This window comes from Phacochoerus africanus, chromosome 2 (assembly GCF_016906955.1).
Source record: "Phacochoerus africanus isolate WHEZ1 chromosome 2, ROS_Pafr_v1, whole genome shotgun sequence".
NCBI lineage: Eukaryota > Metazoa > Chordata > Mammalia > Artiodactyla > Suidae > Phacochoerus > Phacochoerus africanus.
The window spans coordinates 52923435-52942102 of record NC_062545.1 but is presented as its reverse complement, the minus strand read 5'-3'; the positions used below and the strand labels follow the sequence as shown (position 1 = coordinate 52942102).

Below are 18668 nucleotides of genomic sequence, written 5' to 3'. Positions count from 1 at the left end.
AGTTCTTAACCCATTGAGCAAGGGCAGGCATCGAACCCGAAACCTCATGGTTCCTAGTCCCCGCAACCTCATGGTTCCTAGTCAGATTCATTAACCACTGCGCCACGACGGGAACTCCTATATCTTAAGATTTTCCAGAGAACCCATAAACAGCTGAAATTGTATTCTTTGATACGTTTAGTGAGCCCACTCAAAGACTGTCCACACTAAATTATTTGCTGCCAATCCATTTACCCTGCCCCCAAAATGTGCAGGTGAGAGTCACTGTTCTCAAACTGTCTGCAGTGTTCTTACTTGCTTACAAATCCTGCTTTTTTTCTGATGTTTCCTCATGGTTAGATCTAGGTTACGTATTTTTTGGCAAAAATGCTAGGTAAATCATATTGTGTCTTAGTGAATCACATCCGGAGGCACATGGTTTATTCCCCCCCCCCCCCTTAGTGATATTTTAAAGGGCCTTATTTTGATTTAAAGTGTGGAGGTGAGAAATAACTTTTTTAATATTTTTGTCCATACTCAAGGCATGCAGAAATTCCCAGACCAAGGACTGAACCCTCACCCCACAGCAACTCAAGCCACAGCAGTGACAATGCCAGATCCTTAACCCACCATGCCACCAGGGAACTCCTGGAGTTGAGAAATTCTGATGAGGGATTTAGTGCCAACCTGGCTTAACTAAAGCGGAGCAGCAGTAAGACCTCACATAGGCTATCACATGTGCTCTACAGATGAACTCCAAAACTTTTTCACAGTCTATTAATGATGAACCTTTTCCTCTGATGGCTCTAGTCAGCCTATGTCGTTGCAAATAACAGAATTTCATTCTTAGGGCCAATAAAATATTGTGTGTGTGTACCACATGTTTTAATTGTTAAAATATACTCTTGTGTATATGTAATATACATGCAATTTAAAGAAGAAAATAAGCTCTACAGCATACCTCAATAGAATAAAATCAGTATTTGGGGAAGACATCTGTATACATTTTTCCCTCAGCTAATTCTGTATGCATTTTAATAAATTGCTTCATCTAGAAAATAAATGACCAAGACCAAAGATTGAACAATGAAAGTAGGCTAGCCCCCTCAGCTATTAAAACATTCTGTAAAGCTACATAGTTAAAACAGTGGAATAGATAGAAAAAAAGAGAAAATGATACATACAGATTTAAAATAGATTGGTAATATTGAGTTTCAGTGAGTATAGCAAAAATAGATTTCATACCATGCAGTAGGAAGATAATTGGTATAGCTATTTTGTAGGGCAATATAAAAGTTTTTTAAAGGGACTCATTCTTTAACTCAGCAGTTCCACTTCTAGGAAGATCACTTATGGAGATATTCCAACATGAACTCAATGATGCAAGGAGAAAATCAGTGCAGCAGTTCATAATGAGTAATTTGGGAAGGGAACCAATCAACCAGCAGTAAGGGAAGGGCTAAATCAAACTGTACCCATCCTGAGGGAAATCAAGCTGCTAGAAGAAAAAAAAATAGTCTATACAATTATTTTAAAGTACAAGTCAAACTGTTGAAAGTGATTTTCTGTAGGACAGTAAGTTTGAGAGGGCAGGGGGAAGGTCTGGGGACTTTGATCTGGATGAAAACTGGTTCATGTCCTGCATTGAGAGTAAGTTAGTAAGGTTTTTTTTTTAAATCAACACTTTATAGGCATAAAGAATTTTGCCTATGTGTCCTCACACATAAATGCTTTTATTTAACGTTCAATCTCACTTTTTTTTTTTTGTCTTTTCAGAGCTGTACCCATGGCATACAGAGGTTCCCAGGCTAGGGGTCAAATTGGATCTCCAGCTGCCGACCTACACCACAGCCACAGCAACACCAGATGCTGGAATACTGGACCCTTAACCCACTGAGCAAGGCCAGGAATAGAACCTGCAACCTCATGGTTCCTAGTCGGATTTGTTTCTGCTGCACCATGATGGGAACTCCCAACTTCATTTCTTTTCTTGGCTCCAACCTCCACACAAAGGATGTTTACAGTATCTTAACATTTTCTTTCATAAAATCATCAATATGTGTATATGTGTACATATAAGTGTATTTTTTTCTAAGTTTCAGATAATCATTAAGAGTCCTAAATGTTCCATTGCCTTGCTACCTGCTGCTCGGTAATTTTTCTTGTAAAGTTCTGGTCATGTGGGCACTAGTTGGCGGGAGGCAGGGTGGCATCAAAATTGAGTTTTAATTCTACTATTGAGTTTTAATGTATCCTCAATGGAAACTTTGAGTCTGCATTGGTTTTGAGTCTTAAAAGTTTAAGGTTCACTCACCCTAGGATTTTCCTTGCTTTTAAAAATAGTTAATAGCCTCTTTGTAAGTTCTGCTTTGTTTCTTTATTTCACTTGTTATGAACTAAATGCTTATTTAAAATTGGGGTGATCGTTAGTGGTGACCAAATGGTCTATGATAGGCATACCATTCCCTGCTTTTTAAAATTTTCTTGAATTTTTGAAATGAAAAATTTCATAATGCTTAACTGGTTCATGCTAATTTTTTTAAATCCTAGCACCCAGCTGTTAACAGTTTACTTCTGGCTAGGGTAACATACCCCAGCAGCCAGGAACCAGAAGCCAAACTGAGATGCTAATTCTCTCTAGAATAGCACAGTACAACATGTGAATGTATCAAATTAACGTGTTTTAGGAGTTCCGTGAGGGCCTAGTGATTAAGGATTCAGTAATGTCATTGCTGTGGCTCATGTCCAATCCCTGGCTCAGGAACTTTTGCATACTGCAGGTGCAGCAAACCCCCCACCCAAATTAATATATTGTACACCTTAAATTTACAGTGTTCTATGTCAAATATATTCCAATTTTTAGAAGGGATAAAGAGGCTGGCTACCAGTGCATCAGGTTATTAATTAGTAGAGAAGAGTCGCTAACACTGCTTGTGTCTCTATGTGCTTGTGTCTCTGTGGCTTCAAACATCACTGAAGCACCAGTGTGCCAGGCAAGACTTGAAGAGGACAGTAGGGATGTCCTGGCTCTTTTTTCCCTTCCACTGCCATCAGTTGCCCGCAGCACCATGATAAGCCCAGCCCTGAGGCCCACGTTGAAATTCCATGTCACGTTGAAATTCCATGTCACTTTGAGTGGAAACATCGCAGCCTTGTTAAGGTTTCCCAGCGAGGACGGATAGGGCCTGAGAGGTATCTCACCTTGCAGAGTCAGATAAGCGTAGTTCAGGAGCCCAAAGGAAGCACCTGCCAGTGTGGGTGTTGGGGAAAGATTTGGGCCTGGCTGGAAATCCAAGAGCTCTCACCTGCCTCAGGGTAGCAGCCAGGCTAGAGCAGATTTGCGGAATTTGCATCTCACTTCCCTTCTCCATACCAATGAGCCAACGTTAGGGAAATTCAATTCTTTATTAGAATTCTTTAGATTGGTGTTTGCAAACATTTAACAGGGAGTGATGGGGAGAGGGGAAACCAAGAATAACCCGCACCATTCTTTTCTCAGCTTCTGCGGCAGAAGCGGGACCTAACAGAATAGGGTTCCAGGCAGAGGCTTCCTTCCACTTTGACTTCTCCTGGCTCTCTTGCTCCAGGGCTTGAAACGCCTTCAAAACCTGGTAACCAGGTCCTGGGTAGCTTCGGGGGAGCGCTGGGTCGCCGCCTCCCGGGCAGCGCCGGGGGACCGCTGGGTCGCCGCCTCCCGGGCTGCTCCGGGGGACCGCTGGGTCGCCGCCTCCCGGGCAGCGCCGGGCGACCGCTGGGTCGCCGCCTCCCGGGATGCTTCGGGAGACCGCTGGGTCGCCGCCTCCCGGGCAGCGCCGGGGGACCGCTGGGTCGCCGCCTCCCGGGCTGCTCCGGGGGACCGCTGGGTCGCCGCCTCCCGGGCTGCTCCGGGGGACCGCTGGGTCGCCGCCTCCCGGGCAGCGCCGGGGGACCGCTGGGTCGCCGCCTCCCGGGCTGCGCCGGGGGAGCGCTGGGTCGCCGCCTCCCGGGCAGCGCCGGGGGACCGCTGGGTCGCCGCCTCCCGGGCTGCTCCGGGCGACCGCTGGGTCGCCGCCTCCCGGGCAGCGCCGGGCGACCGCTGGGTCGCCGCCTCCCGGGCTGCTCCGGGGGACCGCTGGGTCGCCGCCTCCCGGGCTGCTCCGGGGACCGCTGGGTCGCCGCCTCCCGGGCAGCGCCGGGCGACCGCTGGGTCGCCGCCTCCCGGGCTGCTCCGGGCGACCGCTGGGTCGCCGCCTCCCGGGATGCTCCGGGGGACCGCTGGGTCGCCGCCTCCCGGGCAGCGCCGGGGGACCGCTGGGTCGCCGCCTCCCGGGCTGCGCCGGGGGACCGCTGGGTCGCCGCCTCCCGGGCAGCGCCGGGGGACCGCTGGGTCGCCGCCTCCCGGGCAGCGCCGGGGGACCGCTGGGTCGCCGCCTCCCGGGCTGCTCCGGGGGACCGCTGGGTCGCCGCCTCCCGGGCAGCGCCGGGGGACCGCTGGGTCGCCGCCTCCCGGGGCAGCGCCGGGGGACCGCTGGGTCGCCGCCTCCCGGGCAGCGCCGGGGGACCGCTGGGTCGCCGCCTCCCGGGCTGCTCCGGGGGACCGCTGGGTCGCCGCCTCCCGGGCAGCGCCGGGGGACCGCTGGGTCGCCGCCTCCCGGGCAGCGCCGGGGGACCGCTGGGTCGCCGCCTCCCGGGCTGCGCCGGGCGACCGCTGGGTCGCCGCCTCCCGGGCTGCGCCGGGGGACCGCTGGGTCGCCGCCTCCCGGGCTGCGCCGGGGGACCGCTGGGTCGCCGCCTCCCGGGCTGCTCCGGGGGACCGCTGGGTCGCCGCCTCCCGGACAGCGCCGGGGGGGCTCTGGGTCGCTGCCTGCCAGACTTCGTCGGGGGACCACTGGGTCCCGGCATCCCAGGCAGCGCCGGGGGAGCGCTGGGTCGCCGCCTCCCGGGCAGCGCCGGGGGACCGCTGGGCCGCCGCCTCCCGGGCAGCGCCGGGTGGGCTCTGGGTCGCCATCTCCCGGGCTGCACCGGGGGACCGCTGGGTCGCCGCCTCCCGGGCAGCGCCGGGTGGGCTCTGGGTCGCCATCTCCCGGGCTGCACCGGGGGACCGCTGGGTCCCGGCGTCCCGGGCAGCACTGGGGGACCGTTGGGTCGCCGCCTCCCAGACTTCGTCGGGGGACCGCTGGGTCGCCGTTTCCAGGGCAGGCGCCTTCTCGGAGCCTGGAAGAAGAGCAATGTGAGGAGACTGCACCTGTGTCTCACATACTCTCCGCAAAAGGGTCTGCAGGGGGAGGAGTCAGGGATTTGAGAGTAAGACAATTTGATCTTCTAGATCTCCTGCAAGGAGGAAATCCTCTAACCCAGTCGAACTAAGAGAATGAGACCTATGCGCACGTACAGCCAAGAAGCATCAGGATCTCTTCCGAGGAACCCACGGCCTGCTCATCATACCTTTCATTGTTTCCGGCTCGGTATTTTGCGCCCGGAGTTGGCGATGGTACTCGGCCAAGTTCATGATCATCTTGGATACATCCATCTGGTAATAAGGCCGTCCAAATATCAGGATCTCAGCTTCGCCATCCGGGTCCCACTGACTAATGTGAAGCAGTGTCTGTGACACACACTCGACGTGCGGGATGTGCTCTCCGCCCTGGCCTGCGCAGGAAGCAAAGAAGCCGTGAGGAACTGGACTTGGGAAAGGAGGCAGCGGAGGACACTGGATTGGAGCCAGGGCCACGGGAGTAACTTGCCCTTGGACATGGCCAGACTGCAGGAAGTGGCAGCATCGGCCTCCCCTCTCGGGCCCACTCACCGAAGATCGCTTCCACGAGCCAGGCCTCCAGGTGAACTGCCTTCGGACTCTTCAGGTACTCTGAGTGAAACCAGTAGGGCGGTTTGGTGAGGTTCCCGAGCACCTCGAATAGCGTCCCTTCTCGCTGCTCCAGCTGAACGAGCGTCGGAAAGCTCTTGGGAGTGGCCATGCTACGGCGGGCCTCGCTGAGAGCTGTGGTTCCGTTGCCAACGCAGGGCCGTGGTTGAGACCCGCTGCTGCCAGTGCGCCGGGCCTTATTTCAGTGGCTTTGGCAAGCTCCTCCCCTCCCCGCGCTCTTCCCCTTGGGCTCCAGGCCTGGCCTCTTAAACCCCTGCAGCTGGGGCTCCTTCCCGAGACCCCGCAGGTGCTCTCTCTCTGGACGCTTGCGTCTGGATCCTATTGCTTCCCCGCGCGCAGGGAGAGAGGCAGAACTACGGGTTGAGGCTACCGCTGAGAAAGTGTGGAATCGGAACTGTGGACTCAGGGAGGTAAGGCCACACCGGAGAGGTAGGTAAGATCCACATCAGAACGGTATCTTTCAGAGAAAGGATTGATATTTGCAGAGTCCTGGGTGCATTTCAGGCAATTCTAATGGGACCAGTTTAGCATTCCTGAGCGGTTGGAATAACTTTTTAATGGATAATCTAATTAAATACATCGAAAGACAAAAACTCAAGGAGTAAAAAAGCTGTTCAAAGGCCAAAGTACCCCACATTCTCCTGACCCCTGAGCTCCCTCCCCAGATGCCACCACATTTGCTACTTCTTCCTTTACCTGTTAGAGATGGCTGAGCACACCCAAGAGCAGATAATTTATGAGGTTTGGAGACCAGAGGAAAATCCCTTGAAACCAACAGATTATATCTCCAATTTGAGATTTTTCTATCTATCTTAAAGCATCATCTGTTAACTGCTGCTCAGGAAGAGGAAGCTCTATCGCTCTCCCATCAGTAGTCGGGATGTCACGCCCACACCCAGCGGCAAGAGAGACGCTCTGCGGGTGTTCTGCAGGCCAAAGAAGTGCATGAGAAATTTGCAGGTGTCTGGCAGGATGGAAAGTCTTGAGGGCTAAGCAGAATATGAATTAAGAGCCAAAGAAGGACAAAATCCATTCAAAAGATCATGGGAGGGAGTACCTTTCTATGGAGCAGTGGGTTAAGAATGTGACTGCAGTGGGGATCCAGTGGCTGTGGAGAGGCCAGTTGGAAGCCCTGAGCTGGCAGTGGGTTAAAGAATCCAGCGTTGCCACAGCTGTGGCAGCCAGCTGTGTTTGCAGCTGCAGCTGGGATTCAGTCTGGGCACCTCCAGATGCCACAGGGTTCAGCCATTAAAACAAAAAAAGATCATTGAATGGAGTTACGAACTTCCATGGGTAGGCAGTACAATTAGGGAAGCCTATAATTGAAACCCAGGAATCTGGGCTCCATAACTGTCTTTGGAGGTTATGGAATCACTAACGTAGCAACTATAAATTGAAATGTGAAGTTCCATCAGGGCCACCAAAAAGAATCCAATTCAAGAAGCATCCTCTTGAAAATTTCTCATGTGAAGTCTATTTCTTATATCAAAGTGATATAGGATGATATTTTTGTTCCTTAGTTGGCCTAAGAGGATACTTGAAGCTCTATGCATGTTATTGTCAGCCTGTGTGCGCAAAGTTTTACCATGGGACCTCCCTTTGATGGGTCCCACATCTCCTCTGTTTCCTCCCCTTTTTTTTTTTTTTGTCTTTTTGCTGTTTCTTGGGCCGCTCCCGCGGCATATGGAGGTTCCCAGGCTAGGGGTCCATTCGGCCTACGCCAGAGCCACAGCAACTCGGGATTCAAGCCGCGTCTGCAACCTACACCACAGCTCACGGCAACGCCGAATCGTTAACCCACTGAGCAAGGGCAGGGACCGAACCCGCAACCTCATGGTTCCTAGTTGGATTCATTAACCACTGCGCCATGACGGGAACTCCTCCTCCCCTCTTCTTTCTAGCCCCAGTCGCTCTCTGCTCTTCCTTAAACAGTGCCCATGCTCCAGCTTTAGGGAATTTGAACTGTTCCCTTTTCCTTCAGGAGCATGTAGCTCACTCCCCTTCTGGTGCCCAGACCCCTAAGACTGTCTCTGTAACATAGTATCTGATTCTCAGGGAGACCTAGGGGCTCTGGATTTGAAATCACAACTTCATCCTCCTTCCTTGTGTTCATTTTTTCCAAGTTACACCCTTATCTAACCAACTATGTGTTTTGCTCAATCTCACTTACCTGTCTGTTTCCCCTATCACCAACACTTCTACCACTAGACACTAAGCACAGGGACTTTTTTTAAAAATTATAGTTGGTGTAGTGTTGTGCCAACTTCTGCTGTACAGAAAAGTAACCCAGTCATATATATACACACACACACATGTATACATATATACATATATTTATATTTATTACCTTTTTCATATTATCTCCCATCATGGTCTACCACAAGCGACTGGATACAGTTTCTTGTCCTTTATATTCTAAACGTAGTAGTTTGCATCTACCAATCTGGAGCTCCCTGTCCATCCCGCTCCCTCCCCACTTCCCCTTGGCAGCCACAAGTCTGTTCTCTATGTCTATCTGTTTCTCTAACCTGTCTGTAGATAGGTTCATTTGCTGTCATCTTTTAGATTCCACATATAAGTGATATCATATGGTATTTGTCTTTCTCTTTCTGGCTTACTTCACTTCATATGAGAATCTCTAGTTGCATCCATGTTGCTACAAATGGCATTATTTCATTTTTTTAAATGGCCGAATAGTATTCTATTGTATATATGTCCCACACCTTAATCCATTCATCTGTCGTCCATCCAACATTTAGGTTGCTTCCATATCTTGGTTATTGTGAATAGTGCTGCTATAGGGGTGCACATATATTTTGAATGAAAGTTTTGTCCAGATATATGCCCAGGTGTGGGATTGCTGGATCATATGGTAGTTTTATATTTAGTTTTTTGAGAAACCTTCATATTGTTTTCCACAGTGGTTTTACCAATTTACATTCATCAACAGTGTAGGAGGGTTCCCTTTTCCCTATACCCTCTCCAGCATTTGTTATTTGCAGACTTTATTTTTTTTAGGGCCGCATCTGTGGCATATGGAAGTTCCCAGGCTAGGGGTAGAATCAGAGCTGCAGCTGCCAGCCTACACCACAGCCAGAGCAATGCCAGATCCAAGCTGCATCAGCGACTTACACCACAGCTCAGGGTAACACCGGATCTGGATCCATAACCCACTGAGCGAGGCTAGGGATCAAATCCACATCTGCATGGATACTAGTCTGGATTCTTAACTCACTGGGAACTCGCTGTAGACTTATTAATGATGGCCATTCTGATTGGAGTGAGGTGGTATTTCATTGTAGTTTTGATTTTCATTTCTCTAGTAATTAGTGGTGCTGAGTATTTTTTCATGTGCCTACTGGCCATCCATATGTCTTTTTGGAGAAATGTCTATTTAGGTCTTCTGCCAATGTTTTGACTTTTTTTTTTTTTTTTGTCGAGTTGTATGAGATGTTTGTAAATTTTGGAGATAAAGCCCTTGTCAGTTGCATTATTTGCAACTATTTTCTCCCACTCCATAGGTTGTATTTTTTTTTTTTAACTGCTTCCTTTGCTGTGCAAAAGCTTGTAAGTTTGATTAGGTCCCATTTATTTTTGTTTTTATTTCTATTACCATGGGAGACTGACCAAAGAAAACATTGGTATGATTTATGTCAGAGAATGTTTTGCCTATGTTCTCTTCTAGGAGTTCGATGGTGTCATATCTCATGGGCAGTTAGGCAGGCTTTTAAAAGGATTCCCGCACATTGAAAAGGGATGGAGCCCAGCACATGCTGTTATACAGAGCTTCGGAGGGTGCACACAAAAAAAACCTTGCTAATTTCCTCACACTTTTCTATCTACTGGTTTTTATCTTCTAGATATGGTCTTAGATAGATAGTTGAGGTGTCTATAACCTTGCTACTCAAAATGTAACCCATTAGCTAGCACCATTAGCATTACCTGAGAAACTTAAAAATGAAGAGACTTAGGCTTGTCCCAGACCCACTGATCCTTAATTTTAACAAGATCTCCAAGTGACTCTTTGTGAGTTTTTATCTATAGAGGAAACATTCCAAATATGGTTAATAAGCCTGAAGGTTTATTCTGATTTAAAAAAGGATATAAATGGAATCCAACAAAATCCGATAGTAAATTTGGATTGAATATCATAGATAGAGCATAACAGAAGCAACTTAAAATCTTTGTAAATAAGGGAGTTTCCTGGTGTTAAGGATCCAGTGTTGTCACTGCTGCAGCTTAGGTTTGATCCCTGGCCCAGGAACTTCTGCATGCCACAGGTGAGGCAAAAACAAAACAAAACACAACCTTTTATAAGATAAATTGTGCTAATTGGAGATTGACACTTGCCATTTGCCTCAACAAGGATTAAATCATGAGCTACTACAGCTGCTGACCCTCAATACCCCCTGAAAGGAGTTCAAAGTGGAGATCACGAGTGAGGCACTCTATGCTCCAGGGAAACTGGCAGGACAGGACTTCAGAGAGATATTTTCAGGAGAAAATTTTATGAGCCCAGTTTTTGCATCTCTTCATATCTAAAAAAGCATTAAAATCCTTCTTGATGACGTCTGCTCCTCATGACTTGCAGCAACTTTCTGCAAAATACGTGCTTGATTGCACATACCCCCTCAAATCACATCTATAACTGACCTCCTCCTGTCCCTACCTCTTTGAAGTGGTTTCTCAGAGCAATTCTGAAATATTGCCTCCCAGGCTGTAGTCCTCATTTTGCCCCAAAGAAAACTCAACTCACAACTCTCACGTTGTGCTTTTTTTTTTTTTCAGTCGACAATTGGTAGAATTCAATCTATTCTATTTGAAAGTTCTCACTGTACTCACTTTCAGGTGTTAATGGATTATCTCTAAGGGGTTGTTAGAAAATATTTAGATGTACCATGTTTATAGCCAGTTGCTTTAATTTACTTGATGGAAATTAAGTGAATAAAGGCAACATAGTTTCAGACATTTTATTCTCATATCTAAATAAAATCAGTTTACTTGAGTGGCTGAAGACACTTGCATGAAATTACATCTGGTGTGGGTTGCGGCCAAAAAAAACCCTACAAAAAGTTTGACTTCTAGTGGACTTTGAGCCTCATTATGCTCTCATTGTAATATATTAGCTAAATGACAGCCCACAAGCAACATGGTGGTCCCCAAGTCAACTATTAAAGGCCAAAAAATGGGCAGTGGCCCAATTCCTGGAAATCTCCATCCCTTCCCCTCAAATAGTTGGAATAATCCTCCTACTCATTAGTCTATGAAATTACAAAGCCCATAAGCACTTACCGCCCTATATTTTGAGGCCCCTTGCCTTCTGAGATGGCCCACACTGTGTCTCGCTCAATAAATCTACTTCTTACCTATCACTTTGCCTCTTGCCAAATTCCCTCTGCTCTGAGACCTAAAGAACCTGAACTTTAGTAAGTCCTGAGACCAGGTGTGTGATTGTAATTAAAACAAAAACAAAAAACCAGTGGGTCTTTGAGCCCCAGCCCCTGAATTCAAGTACAAATTTGAGTTGTGCAGTTTCACCTGGTTTTTCCAGAGCCGAGTGGAAAGAGCGCCTCCTTTCTCCGACCGCTGCCTGGAAGTGGCCTCAGCCTAGCTGGAAGAAGTTGAAATGGAAGCGGGCTTAGAAATGGACGTGGGTGGCGTCCCAGGCCCCCAGTGCGGAGGAAGTCCTTCTGGCGAAGGTGGTGGCTGCAGTCCTAGCGCTCTCGGAGGTCTTTGGGGACGCACGTGGGGTGTCGCTACTGGAGCCCATCTTAGGTGAGAGAGTCAGCCAGGGGTCTTTCCCCGGGTGGCCGCCCTTTCTGGGCTCTCCCTGGTGCTTAGGGCCAGGCTTTGCGGGCTCTATTCCCCACTGCCGAACCCTCCGGTCCAGCGGCCCTTTGCTCTTGGCTCCCCGCCTGCTCTCTCTCGGCTCTTCTGGAAGGTGAACGAAGTACACCTGAACTCAACAGTGGCAGATCCTCTGGGTGATGCCGAGATCATCAACCTCGGCGGCGCCCGTGGAGGGGCGCGAGCTGAGTGTCTGAAGGTTCTGGCCCCTCTCGGCGACGGCCGCTTCCCGAGTGAGGGCTGGCGGCGCGCCGGGCTTCTCCCATCCTTGCGGGCGGGACAGTCTCGGCTGGGCGACGGCTGGACCTTGTCCTAAGGAGCTGAGGCGCCAGGGCCTAGAAGCACGTCCTGAGGCAGCCTCCCGGGTCCCCCCTTCCTCACTTCAGCGGGGCCGGGTGATGGAGGCTTGTGCAAGCCTGGTGTTGGATTCCAGTGAGCAGATGCCGGCCCTGGGGCGAATCACTAGCGTGCTGGTTGCATCCAGAGACTGGAGAGGCAGGGTCCGCTCTTGTACTGTCGCTGGGTTTCTAGCCACAAGCGCCAAGTTCGTAGGGGTTGTGCCGGCTTCCCCCTCGCAAGCCTTGGAAAGGACAAGTTGATGGGCTAGAGTCCTGGCAGTGGGGGCAGTGCGAGGGGGAAGATGCGCTCATCTCGGGGACCCTGGCTGCGGTGATTGCCAGGGGTGGGGAACTATTTCTTGGAGACTCCTGTGCCCAGGGCTGGGCAGAGGTTCCCTGCCAAAGAGATGCCTGCCCTCTGGGGGCCTTTTCCTCAGAAAGCTGAGGGGTGGAGTGGGTGTTGCCTCCTGCAGCAGGGTCCCCAGGATTCTGTGGCCTTCTCTGTTTGGTCCCTGTGCAGTTCTGGGGTGGTGGTTCAGGTAAAAGGCCGGCCGTGTGTGGTTGAGCTGCAAGGCATGATCCATTGGGGACAGGGCCCAGTCAGGGGCTCCTAGGGCTCACACTGCCACTCCTTTGGGGTGGGTGGCTGGAAGCCTTCAGATCCAGTCCAGGTGTAGCTGGCTAGGACACCCCCTGAGTTTCCAGAAAGCCCAGAGGAAGAGCCCTCTGGTTCAGCACATGTGGCAATTACCTCCGTGGCCTCTGAGGCCCATGGTGGAGGACACCTGTGAGCTTCCTGCCAACAGCTCACCTCACCTATGTACTCAGTCTGTGCACTCAGATTGGGAGAGAGGGAACATTCCATCTGTCGGTGTGATTGAACTAGGGCTTCTGCATGGGGCTCCCACCTGTTTAAAATGAAAAGCTGCTGGCAAGTAACACTTTGGATTGAGAGTGAATCCACTCTCAATGGATTTTAAGTGGTTTCATCTCATGTGTACTCACGGGGTCAGGCTTGTTGGCCTGGAGACACATAAACAACTGCTTCCTGGGAGATCACAAAATTGAGATAGGTGTCCCCCAGGCAGGAAGGAGTTGGTGGTACCTTTTTGAGGAGGGGTCAGAGAGGAGGGTATTCTAACCCCCCTTAGTAAATCACAGTAAGTCTCCAACCAGAAATTTGAATCTGCAAGTCTAGGTTCAAAACGTATAAATGAGATACATGCCAGGGTCACTGCAGCAGCAAAGCAAACAACTGACTACTTGATAGGAGGGGGGGAAATGGGTGCTTGCAAACCGCTGGTGTGACACACCTCATTGCACACAAACTCTTTAGAAAGGACATTAGTTATTACTATTCAAATTTGTTTGATAGTCACACTTTCTGAGACAGAAATTCAAGTTCCATTCATTCTATAAGTTTGTAGTTTAACAAGTCTAAAACAAGTTTGTATAGTTGTGCAGGCTTCTAATACTCCAGTTGGACAAAAGTCCTGTGTCCCTCTGCTTCATCAGATAACCATATTGAACTTCCAGCTGAAGAAATGGGGGGTGCCTGGGGGGGGATGATTTAGAAAGCCTGATAAGGAAGTCTTCAGGAAGGGAAGGTTTATACTTTTTTCTCCTCAGAAGAGTTACTTTTTACTTGCTACCAGACACAGGCACACTAGAACCTCATCTCCCTTTCATTAAAATTCAGACCTGCAGAAAAGTAGGAAGAATTCTGTATGTCCTTCACTGAGAACCAAATGTTGACATTTGTCACATTGACTGTGTGTGTGTGTAAGGAGCAAATGTTAGGGTTTCATTTTGGGGGTGTGCTGAACTATTTGTAAGTAAATTGTTGACATCAACACTTCATATATTATTTAATATGTTTCTTGTCAGAACAAAACTTTTCACATGTTAAAAAAAAACCCACCCTGTAGAAGTTGTATATTATAGTATAATCAAATTCTATTTTATAATATACCCCATGTTACAAATTTGCTCCACTGTCCTGAAATGTTCTTTTTCTGTCTTTGATTCAGGATTTGAATCATATATAAGATTTGGTTGTCTGTTTATCAAGATAATCATCTGCTTTTTTGCTTTCATGGCATTGACAAACCTGTAGTCCCTGTGTCCCATTATTGGTGATGCTAATTTTGGTCTTTGGTTAAGGTGGCATCCCTCCTCCAAGTCTCTATTATAAAGGAATGTTTTCTTCTTTGTGATTAATGATCTATGGTCTAGGGCTTCCAGAACTTTTGAAATACAGTTAATAAATTTTCATTTGATAGTTTAGCCATTGATTATTACCTGCATTGATTACACTGGTGGTGGCAGTAGAACCCACTGGTTTTGACTGAATGTGAAGAGGTCTTCCCTAATAAGTGGCCGTGAAAGCCAGCTGAGGGGACATCAGATGTTACCAGAACATGATCTTGAGTGGCCATCTATGAAGCCAGAAAACATTGAAATCACACTCCCATAGGGCGGGTCTAGTGCTCTGCTTAAACCAATGTGTTTTTTAAATAAAACAAGTTTTTTTAGAGCCAGAAGCCTGGACCACAAGATCCAGAGTGGGCAGGCAGGGCACATCACATGAGCTTTGAAATCCAGGTAGATTAAAAATTCTAGAGTCAGAGGCTTCAAGGAAAGCGAACTGTGGGAGGACTTGAGAGGACCTGTCACCATCCTTGAAGAGAATGAAGATCCAAATCTTGTTTGCATCTTCGTTAAACAGCAGGAATTATTCCTCAGGCCCGGGAAGTTACTGGGGTCTCCTGTGCAGTGCAGTCCCAGGTGTTCAGCCCCCTTAGGACGAAGGAAAACAGACCATCTTTTGGAACATGGGAGGCAGAGACACAATTTGGCAGCTGGGTGGTCCTCGCACCCCCAAACCGGTACTCCTGTTTTTGGGGATTGAGTATAAGAGTAGACTTATCCCTAGGGTAAGAGTCGGCAGTGCCCTCTCCCCACGCACTCCCAAGGCCAAGGGATTCTGTGCAGAAGAAAGGGGTCAAGTGAGTTCTTCTGTGGGAGAGCCCACAGAGTGAGCTAAACATCTGGCACTGGCACTTCAGCGGCTTGGGTCGCTGCTGTAGCGAAGGTTTGATCCCCAGCCTGGGAACTTCCACAGGCCAAAGAAAAAAAGAAAGGAGTCAAAGCAGGTGGAAACTCTTGTAGACTCTGAGGTAGCTGGGCCCGCCTGAGCTCAGGAGAGTGAGATGCGTTGGAGACCCCACCCCAAACCAAGGTGGGAAGGGGCTGGGGCGAGCGCAGCAGCATTGCAACTCCAGGATTGGGCGGCCCGGTAGGGGTAGGGGGTGGGAGCGGGGGTGGGGTGGGGCGGGCCTGGAGGGGCTGGGCGGGGTGGGGTGGGGCCGGGGCGGGGCGGAGCGGGCCCTTTCAAATGCTTAACTTTCAGCGCGGGGCAGTCGGGTAATCAGTGTCAGGCCGAACCTAGGTCGGGGTCAGGTTGGTATAGACGCGCTTAAGATGGGGAAGCTGCCACCGAAGCCGAATGACATCCTGTCTTGGGTAGGAGCTCCCGAAGACTTCACAGAGCCCGAGGTGTTCCAGGTCCAGACGCGGCTGCTGGAAGCCTTATTTGGTAAGCGAGCCCAGTCGTGACCTGGGTGCCCCAGCCGGGGCGTCTGGGCCTCCTGGGCCGGAGCGCTCATCTTTTTACTCACACAGGCCCCGAGGGATCTCGAATCCCGTATGTCGAGAAGGTGAGCAAAGTTATGCTCGAGATGAAGGCTCTGGAATCTTCGGACCTCACCGAAGTCATGGTTTACGGTCCTTACTTGTACAAGTTCCGGACCAAGTGGATGCTCCAGTCCATGGCAGAGTGGCACCGCCAGCGTCAGGAACGAGGTGAGAAGCCTCGTGATGAGGTGTTCTGGAACCTATCTGTAAAGGCGGCTTCACATCCTCTCCCCCAGCCCTCCTCACTGCTCCCTAACCATCCCTCTGGGCAACCACCACCAGCACTTCGCCAGCACAGGGAGGCCTCGCTGTCCGGACTGTGCCTGACTCCTGCAGTAGTGCCGTCTGTTGGTCTGGGGACCCTAGAGTAAGACTGAGAGGTCCCCCAGGGCTGCTCTCTTAGGGGAGGGTTGTCTGAGATCTCAGCTCAGTTCTTGAGACACATACCCACCCACCCACACCAATGTTGGAATGTGCCCAGTTGGCCTGTTCTGAGGTTACGGAGAATCTCAGTTACAGAACGCCCAGCTAGGACGTCGCAGAAATGAACCCTGAAGAGGCAAGGTACTGTTCTCTTAATGTCTCCCCTCCCACACACCTGCTATTGCTTTCTGGCGCAGGGATGCTCAGACTTGAGGAAGCCATGAATTCACTTGAGCTATGTCCTCCGATGAAGTGAAGCAACCAAAAAAACCTGGACCAGGATGTAGAGAGTAGGCTGTGGCCAGCGCTGGAGTGGGTCTGCTCCAGCCTAACAAGCAAAAACAACAGCTACTTTCCAGTTTCTGCCTCCTGATGTGACTCCCCCACCCAAGGTTGCTAATTAAAGAATAAAATTTTAAATGGTTTCTTGATGTGTCTTGATGTGTTGTTGAGGTATTGGAGATAACATCACAGCTGAGGTGGCCCTTGAGCAGAACCCTAATTGAAACGCCCAAGGCTAGAAAGTGGTCCAGGAGCACACTTGGCTAGGGTACCAAAAAAAAAGTCTAGGAGCAGCCTGCCTACTCCAGATCGGAGCCACGCCTGTGGCAGCCCCAGATCCTTAATCCACTGAGCGGGGACACGGATCAAACCCGCATCCTCATGGATGCTAGTCGTCAGGTATGTTACTGCTGAGCCACAGTGGGAGCTCTGTAACAGTTGAGTTCTGAGATGCAGGTTTTGACCAAAAAAAATCAGTCTAGGAGAAACGTGATATTCCGGTACTGACAATTTCACAATCCTTGTAAACTCCATAGAAGGCTACCAGCTGGGTTTTTATCTACATTCAGTCTGCTGCAAAATGTTATTTCGATTGAGTTTGAAGAAAATTTCAGGAGTTCCTGTCATGGCTCAGAAGAAATGAATGACTAGTATCCATGAGGATGCATGTTCGATCCCTGGCCTTGCTCAGTGGGTTAAGGATCCGGGCGTTTCCATGAGCTGTGGTGTAGGTTCCAGATTCAGCTTGACCCTGTGGTGCTGTGGTGTAGGCCAGCAGCTACAGCTCTGGTTGGATCCCTAGCCTAGGAACTTCCATATGCTGCAGTGCAGCCCTTAAAAAAAAAAAAAAAAAAAAAAAGCAAAAATTCAGCATCACACATAGTAACAAGTGTTGACAATTTTTTGGATGACTGACCAAGAATGGGAGAGGAAAAACTAACAATGCTATTTTTTGCAAGTGACGTGTGACATGTCCATCAGACAACTGCTTTCCTCCTCACTCAGTAAAGGGGTGGCACCACCATTTTGGCTCAGTAGTTCAGGTCAAAAACAAGGAGCTACCCTTGATGCCTCACACCCGCAAGGGCTCCATGAGCAAGCCCAGTCAATTAGACTTTCAAGCTGAGGCCTTCCCTTCCCACACCTGTCTCTAGTTCAGCCACCCTCCCCCACCCCCACCTCCCTCCGTCCCAACCTCCTTTGCCAAAACTACTGAAAGAGACCCCTAACAGGCCTCAGTAGTTTCTCGTTTAGTTATCTCACAGTCTGCTCTTCAGCCAGACTTAATTTTTAAAATGTTAATCATATGTTCCTCCTTCAAAAAGAACTCCAAGATTCTCCAATTTAACCCAACTTGTCACCCTGACCTCTAAGGTCCTGTGTGATCTGATCCCTGCCTTCATCTCTGCTCCAACTCATTATCATTTTGCTGCCTTTCAAAAACCATTTTCTTTTTTTTTTGCTATACCCTTTGCATGTGGAAGTTCCCTGGCCAGGGATTGAACTAGTGCCACGGCCAAGCAGTGACAATCCCAGATCCTTAACTGGCTATGCCGCCAGGAACTCTCCCCTCACACCTCTTGTTACTACTTCAGGGCTTTTATTTTTTCTCCTCTGCTTAGAATGCTTCTCACATTTTCAAATGATTCTGCTCCTTTCTCTTCCGTGGTCTAGAGTTCACCTCTAGCAGGGTCCTCTCTTTCCCTACAGTCTCAGTTTGACTTAGTTTTGTTCATGGCATTTATAAACCTGACTGACAATGTTAGCTGTTCATTTTCCTTGTCGGCCCCACTAGAACGTAAACTAGTTTGGGATTTTTTTTTTTTTTCCCCCGAAGAGGCAATATATAGTATTGAATATGAAGGACATTTTTCTAAGACATGGACACCAGGGAGGCTGCTTGGGTTTGGATCTTGGCTCTGCCTCATTAGTGATGGAACCATGAGCAGGTTAGCCTTGTGCTTCGGTCCCCATCTTAATAAGATAATATCTATCTCATGGGTTGTAGTGAGGATGAAAATAAGACTGTGTCCTAAGACTGTCTCAAGTCTTAGAACAATGTCTGACACACTAGCCATTCAATAACGACTTCTTGAATGCATGAAGGACAGGCTGCAGGACTGGAGCTGGATTGCTCCTCTCCCAGGCTTATGCATGAGGGACTCTCCTCTAAGCCTTCTCCTCTAAGCTTCCAAGAGAAGCCTCAGTGAGGAAAGCCATGGAAGTCCTTTATGCTGTTT

General features: G+C 49.3%; 2 protein-coding genes across 2 annotated transcripts; one reads left to right on the top strand and one right to left on the bottom strand.

Annotated features, from left to right (window-relative positions):
• Positions 1 to 3374: 3374 nt before the first annotated feature.
• On the bottom strand, positions 3375 to 6043 carry KHDC3L (KH domain containing 3 like, subcortical maternal complex member). Its single transcript, XM_047769137.1, has 3 exons — positions 5765 to 6043; positions 5404 to 5607; positions 3375 to 5172 (listed from the first exon to the last, which is right to left on the bottom strand). Exons 1-3 carry the CDS (start codon positions 5931 to 5933, stop codon positions 3581 to 3583), a joined length of 1965 nt encoding a protein of 654 aa, XP_047625093.1. The 5' UTR covers positions 5934 to 6043; the 3' UTR covers positions 3375 to 3580.
• Positions 6044 to 15445: 9402 nt separating this feature from the next.
• On the top strand, positions 15446 to 16577 carry DPPA5 (developmental pluripotency associated 5). The gene is made up of 3 exons (XM_047769345.1): positions 15446 to 15625; positions 15712 to 15891; positions 16344 to 16577. Exons 1-3 carry the CDS (start codon positions 15511 to 15513, stop codon positions 16400 to 16402), a joined length of 354 nt encoding a protein of 117 aa, XP_047625301.1. The 5' UTR covers positions 15446 to 15510; the 3' UTR covers positions 16403 to 16577.
• The last annotated feature ends 2091 nt before the right edge of the window (positions 16578 to 18668 follow it).